General features: G+C 42.2%; 3 protein-coding genes across 4 annotated transcripts in view; 2 read left to right on the forward strand and 1 right to left on the reverse strand.

The window, feature by feature from the left end:
• The window catches only part of tbc1d10c (TBC1 domain family, member 10C), an 8,430-nt gene extending 6,764 nt beyond the window's left edge, over positions 1–1,666 (forward strand). The window contains exons 11-12 of the mRNA XM_035669805.1: positions 255–1,288; positions 1,640–1,666. Coding sequence (XP_035525698.1) covers positions 255–1,288; positions 1,640–1,666 — 1,061 coding nt within the window. The remainder of the gene's footprint in view (positions 1–254; positions 1,289–1,639) is intronic.
• A 129-nt stretch (positions 1,667–1,795) lies between these two features.
• The window catches only part of rad9a (RAD9 checkpoint clamp component A), a 4,959-nt gene continuing 440 nt past the window's right edge, over positions 1,796–6,314 (reverse strand). The window contains exons 2-11 of the mRNA XM_035669806.1: positions 6,173–6,290; positions 5,865–5,913; positions 5,200–5,314; positions 4,958–5,057; positions 4,518–4,621; positions 3,796–3,902; positions 3,537–3,601; positions 3,348–3,446; positions 2,624–2,864; positions 1,796–2,158 (exon numbers count right to left, since the gene is read on the reverse strand). Coding sequence (XP_035525699.1) covers positions 2,051–2,158; positions 2,624–2,864; positions 3,348–3,446; positions 3,537–3,601; positions 3,796–3,902; positions 4,518–4,621; positions 4,958–5,057; positions 5,200–5,314; positions 5,865–5,913; positions 6,173–6,290 — 1,106 coding nt within the window. The 3' untranslated portion in view covers positions 1,796–2,050. The remainder of the gene's footprint in view (positions 2,159–2,623; positions 2,865–3,347; positions 3,447–3,536; positions 3,602–3,795; positions 3,903–4,517; positions 4,622–4,957; positions 5,058–5,199; positions 5,315–5,864; positions 5,914–6,172; positions 6,291–6,314) is intronic.
• Positions 6,174–6,314, forward strand: part of zgc:113229 (uncharacterized protein LOC550612 homolog) — an 8,894-nt gene continuing 8,753 nt past the window's right edge. For both annotated transcript variants that reach the window (XM_035669317.1, XM_035669318.1), the window contains exon 1: positions 6,174–6,297. The gene's annotated coding sequence lies outside the window, so the exon portion shown is untranslated. The remainder of the gene's footprint in view (positions 6,298–6,314) is intronic.

Consider the following 6,314-nt stretch of genomic DNA (forward strand, 5'->3'; position numbering starts at 1 on the left):
ACAAGAGCAACAGCAAGAAGCGATAACTGAGACAGACAACAGCTTACAGGGAGATGTATTTGAACAAAAATACCACAGCACTGAGTCATTATCAGAAACAGAATTGAAAGAAGAGCCACACACCCAAACAGAGACAGAAACGGATGTACTGGCACAGAATCAGAAGCAGGTGGAAAAAAATGTTGGGACATCGGACGAACTGGACGGTGAAATAGTACAAATAGACTCAGAACAACACATTGATTCAATTGTAGAAGCAGAAGCCATAAAACTGTGTTCACCTGAATACGTCCAACCACAAGAAGGTGCTGACTCAAAGTTGGTTGACACAGAGAGTGAGGCAGAAATACCAGTTTCAAACGACACAGTGACGCAGTCAAGTGAAGCACTTGCTCAGTGTTCAGAGAAAGTGGTTAACGCAGCAGCATCTGAACCTACAGAGGAAGAAGGAGAAATTCTGACTGCACACTCAGGGGGTGACAATGATGAGACACAAGCAGAGGAAACACCAACAGAAACTCAGACGAAAGAGGAGACTATGGACTCCACTGAACCTTCAGCACAGGCTGAGGCAGTGAGTCCCACCGCCGAGCCTGATGGGGAGACAAGTTCAGTAGAAGTGAGTGCCTCTGAAACTGCATCTGAACCACCAAAGATCCAGGGCACTATGGGTGGGGTGGAGGAGAAAGAAAGCCCAGGAGATGTTCAAGAAGACACTGTAGGAGAGAACGACGTCTTCATTTCTACTGAACCAACAGACTCAAATACTGACAGTAACGCACATGTCCAAGACACAGAGTCTCACTGTCCGAAAGACCAGACTGAGCCAAATAACAGCGGCCTGACACAAGCCTCTGGGCGCCGCAACAGCCGGTCTTCTGGGGATTTCTGTGTCCGCAAGTCATCCAGCTCCCGTGGGTCCAGGTTAGGGCGTAGGCTCTCTGAAGATCTCTTCACCGTGCCACAGAAAACTAGCCAATCAGAATCTATCCCTAATCAGCCAGAGGTTAAACGCACTGAATCGCAGTCCAGTCCTGGAGCTGTAAACCCAACCCAAACTCCACCTGACGTGACTTCAGAAGTCACCTCGTCACTGCCTGCAGGAGCGGCTGAGAGGACAGAGGCACAGCAGGAGCAGAAGCCGCCCGACCCCCCTAAACGTTTTGGTCTCTTCCGTAGACTGAGAGGAGACCAGCCTAAAAAGGCCAAGGCAAAGGGGGCGGCCAAAATGCAAGTCCCCAAAATCTTGATCCAAGACTTCAGTGATGGAACTGGGATGGAGAAACCGGTTGAGGAAGAGGAGGAGGAGGAGGAGGAGGAGGAGAAACTGAGCTCCAGGGAAAGGAGGAGGAGGCGGCGGGAGCAAGAGAGAAGGGAGAAAGAGGAAGAGAGGTTGAGGAAGAAGAAAGAGAAGGAGCTGGAGAAGGAGAAGGGGCGAGAGAGGAGGAAACCACAGACGAGGGGGAAAAGTTTCCAGGTGCAAAGAGAGAAAGGGAGCAGCGACGAGCCCGCAAAGACTGCATCACAGAAGCTTAAAAATGTTTCTTATGCTGAATCTTACTTTTGACAAAATAACTCTGTTAGTTATCGGCTCTGGAGGGATGAAGTGTTTCACTGAGTGCCTTATTGCCTTATCCAGATCCTTTCTTACTGTCCTTTCTGTTGAGGCACTGGTTTCACTTCCACGTTGCGCAGAGATCCTAAATATTTGTCATACTTGAACCTTTTTACGTGTAAATAATAAATGTTTACATACTTTTGAAAGATATATTTTCTTTTATTTAGAGGAGCTTTTTTGTTGCACCTTGACCTCAAACAGAACAGGCTCTGAACAAAAAATAAACAGGAAGTGCTTCATGTCCAGTTTCACATAATCCCATATTTTTAAGTCCACCATTCACATTATAGTCCAGTAAAAATGTTGGAAAACACCAGCAGTTACTGTTCTGTACACTATATTTGCATATTTTGGTCCATGTAAAAAAAAAAAAAAAAATCCTGTACAACACTTTCACAAGCTTTCAGGTCAGTCCACTGTCACTCCGCTTCATTATACATCATCCTCACTGTCACTGGCCAACACTTCCTGATTTGTCACTGGTTGAGTGCTCATCTGAGAAGATGGAGGAAGCACGGATCCAAAGAACAAGGAACAGAACTGGGAGGGCAAAAAACAGGAAAAAATAGATGAGAATGTTTTATTTTAAAGGTGAAATACAAGTTTTTTCTGCAAGTCATACCCAGCCAATTGTAAAGTCCTGACATAATTTACCAGTACAAGGTCTCTTTTTTTTAGATCTGACACAAAAATCCTCGATTTAGCACGTAATCTGCACTCGTGTCCTTCACAAGGGTTTGTCTAATTAGAGCAGATAGGATCTCTTTAACTGGAGTAATCTTTTAATCAGTACAGGTTGTTTGACATTCATTGTGTACATTGTGAACTCACACATCAATATGACAACAGGTGGTATGTACTGACTGCAATATGTCTTTGAAAAGGAGATTTAAGTACAGCTATACAGCCGTTAATCAATTCTATCTCATCTCCTTCTGCTATATATTTATCTACCAGCTTTTTCTATTTTTGTAAGAGCCTTTTAATTAGAAATTTAAACCATACCTTCTTGTTAGGGGGTTTGGATGAATCAGCTGCGTCATCTTCCTCTTCCTCCTCCTCACTGTGTAGCCTCGTCCTGTTATTGGCTGCGGCAGGCTGTTTTGAACATGTGGAATCAGCTAATGGGGGTGTGGGCGGACCTGTAGCCGAGGGACCTGGTGCCATACTGGTATCCATGGCGATGAGGTAGGAGTCTATGTCGTCATTCATGAAGTCATCAGCAGGGGGCGGAGGTGTGAGCGCTCTGAGGAGACGGAGAGTTGGAAATACATGATATGAATGAGAAAGAGAAGCTGCCTTCACTGCCTTTTAGTAAAATTAATTCAGTAACATTTTGCCCTGCGATTGTGCTGCTCCTCTTTACCCAGTCAACATTATATTGAACATGCAACATGTGTGACCATTTCTCAGTATTCAAGGTATTGCCTCTAATGTATGAAATAAAACATGTAACCCACTGGTAGTTATGCCTGAATAGAGTATATCTCCTAAACTTGGGTTCACTGTCTATCAATATGGTTGTTTAGGAAATCTTTGGCATTTATCGTGCAGAGAAGCCACGACAACTGGTGGATGAGGACATAAATACAGACACTTTTTTAAGTGTCATTTACCTTCTACAAGTGTAAGTGTTATTTTCAGTATGTTCTGCCATTGCCCTAGACTGGCTGACAAGACAACTCAGCCCCACACCGTTTTATGGTGTTCAGCTTTGTTTTAATGTTACCGTCTAGAGTTGTTTTTACGGTGGTTGGGGTCATCAGAAAGTGTGGCCAGCACAAAGTTCCCCTCCAGGACACTGTCCGTTACCGAAAGCACTACAGGGCTGACACACACACAAACACAAACACACACAATGTCAGTACATTATAGTAACACATGTGATCAATTAACATCTGTATGTGAGTATGCTTACCTGCCCGGTTCATCAAAGTACATAGAAATAGGGAGACCAGTAGATTCTGCAAACACTAACAAACCCTGGAGGAGAGATGACAAAAACTCCTTAAAGAGTAAATCAATGCAAGAAGTCTTTATTAAAAAACATAATTTTAACTGTCTACAAACTGCCATCAGTATCATTTGCTCTCTCTTTGGTCAATTTCCCAGTCTTCTCCCTCCTAACTAAACCTCCTATTCTTTCATGTCATCCCTCTCTTTGTCCTCTGTCTCACCCGTAACTCCTTCAGACAAAACGTAACGCTGTTGTGGATTTGGACGGCAAAATGGTCAAACTCATCTGAAGCCAGACACAGCTCTGTCAGCATGGCCTTGGACTGGTCTGAGAGAGAAACAGACAGAAAAGTAAAAATGAGCACTTCCATGTAATAATCAACTTTATATTCTTATATTCTATTGCTATTACCTTGCAGAGTTAGGATCAACTACTGGCTAATGGCTGCTGAGACTACACAGTGTAATTCTGCTGTTCTGCCTTTCTGCCACACAAGGGCACCACTGGTTCATATCTATCCTCTTTCCCCTTTTTTGCATTATTTTCTCTATGTCAGTAACAGCAACATAATGCCAACTTTGCAATGCTACTATACTTCATCAATCACTCATTATGGCTTATGAATTAGTAAATATGATTAAACACGCTCAAGTTTATTTTTCTATTTTGTTTTCTCTTCTGTTATGGAAAGTTAATGCTGTATTGTCTGAATATGCCATTTTAAACTTCTGTATATTTGTCATAAAAAACTGACCCTGATTATAAATAAGTTCTCTCAGACTAAAACGTTGAACTACTTGATTTTAAATTACTTAAATATTCGATGTAAGATTAGGAAGATTTATATAAAATAAACAGTGAATTATGACTTGTAAAAAACAAGTTTTACAAATATGTAGGTTTGTAGCTTCTGGGTGTAAAAAAAACAACAAAAAACGACACCTTCTTCCTCCACATGGTTCCTGACCCACATCCGCTCATCACTCACTGACACAGTCACTTCTTCCAGAGAAGGAGGGAAGTGCACAACTGTGTCCACCAGCAGCCTGAGAGCAAGGGAAAAAGAAAAATCGAGCTGTTAGTGAGGAAGGAAAAAAATATATGAAAAATAAAACTGACTACTTGTGGGGTTGGACCAGTGTTACAGTTTGCTTATGTAGTTGACAATAGCCACAAGGCAGGTTCCTCTCTGACAACAGCTCAAAATTTCCCTTTAACTGTATTTATTTAATCAACAAACTGTAGTCTAAAATATGTATATCAGCCTTAAAAATTAAACTACAAATTACAAGACAATATGAAAGCCAGATACAAATGTAGAAAGACAAAGAACAACTGTCAGATTTATATTCTTTTTATTAGAAAGAATGTAGTGTTAATACCTGGGATGGGATCTGAATACATTGGCATAGCTGTCCTTATCAAACACTGCCTGTAAGCTTTCACTGTCCTGGAAAGACAGGTTATGTGTCTTCAGGAGACCTGCAAAGAAAATACCAAACACGTTAACTACTATGCAATGAATGCATGATATGCTACAATGAATGAAACATGTGTCAGTGTTTATGAGAGGTAATTATGTAAAGCATCGTGAGTCAGTGAGAAGGAAGTGAAGCACTGATACCGTGTTTGCAGTGCAGGGTGAAGGTTAGGCGGTTCTTCTGCTCGTCCAGAACAATGTCACACTTTTCCACTGTCTTCTCCAGAGACGCTAGAGACCTAAATACGGCCTGCACACTCTGACTCGCACATAGAGGAACATAAGGGAGATTAAATATAAATACACACAAGGGGACAGGCCCATGATAATATGCACTGAAACATTCTGATATTAACTCAATAAAGCCAACACTATACACTAAAACTTGAAAATCAAATGTTTGGTTGCAGACACTCTCTTTAAACTTATTCATGCACAACTGTTAAAACAAGGAAGCACAGAGGTTTTGCAAAATCTGCATAAAGATAACATCAACGCCACTTCACGGTAGCAATATGACAGGAAAGACAGCGTTTGAAGTTGAGTGCAGAAAAAGAAACTCTGATGCTCCTTAATCAGGCTCTGTTCTTAATCATTAATAAATGATGTGATTTGCAACCATGAGTTAATGGAAAGGCTGTGGAGAATCAGCTAATATAAAATATATATGGTGTGGATGAAGGAGTCCCTGAGCTAATCTCATAGGGATTTGGACATGTACATATTACAAAAAAAAGGCACAGATAAATATAATAAAAACTGTGCAATGCATTAGAAGAACCATAGCTCATCTCTTTCTCTCAGCACACCTTTATTGCAATCTTGCAGCGGAAGGAGTGCCCACTCGGGGTGGTGTACCTGCACAAGAAATGGGAGGGGAAGTTGGTTTAAAGCTCCTAGAAATGACACACACACTCACATACATCACACACACACATGCCACCTGCTAAAGAAAGTGGTGCGAACAGGAAAAAAACCAAAAAGCATTGCGCCCGGGAGGAAGGAGTTGACAGGACGCAGGGGACAAGCTAGCAAGAGGAGAGAGGAGGAGATGAGAGGGAGGAGAGAGAGAACAAAACCTATCAGTATTATTCATTTGCGTAAAGTGTGCACCAACAGGAAGCAACAACTCTTAATGCATGGCAGTGCGTCAGAGCAGCTCACCCCATCTTCCTGCGGCTCCACATACAGCTCATCACCGATCCGGGACAGAGAATGGATGGCTTTGGCCAGCACTGGACGGTACACACACACACACA

The sequence above is a fragment of the Morone saxatilis genome, unplaced genomic scaffold (genome assembly GCF_004916995.1).
Source record: "Morone saxatilis isolate NCDOM2014 unplaced genomic scaffold, NCSU_SB_2.0 Contig22, whole genome shotgun sequence".
Taxonomy (NCBI): Eukaryota; Metazoa; Chordata; class Actinopteri; family Moronidae; genus Morone; species Morone saxatilis.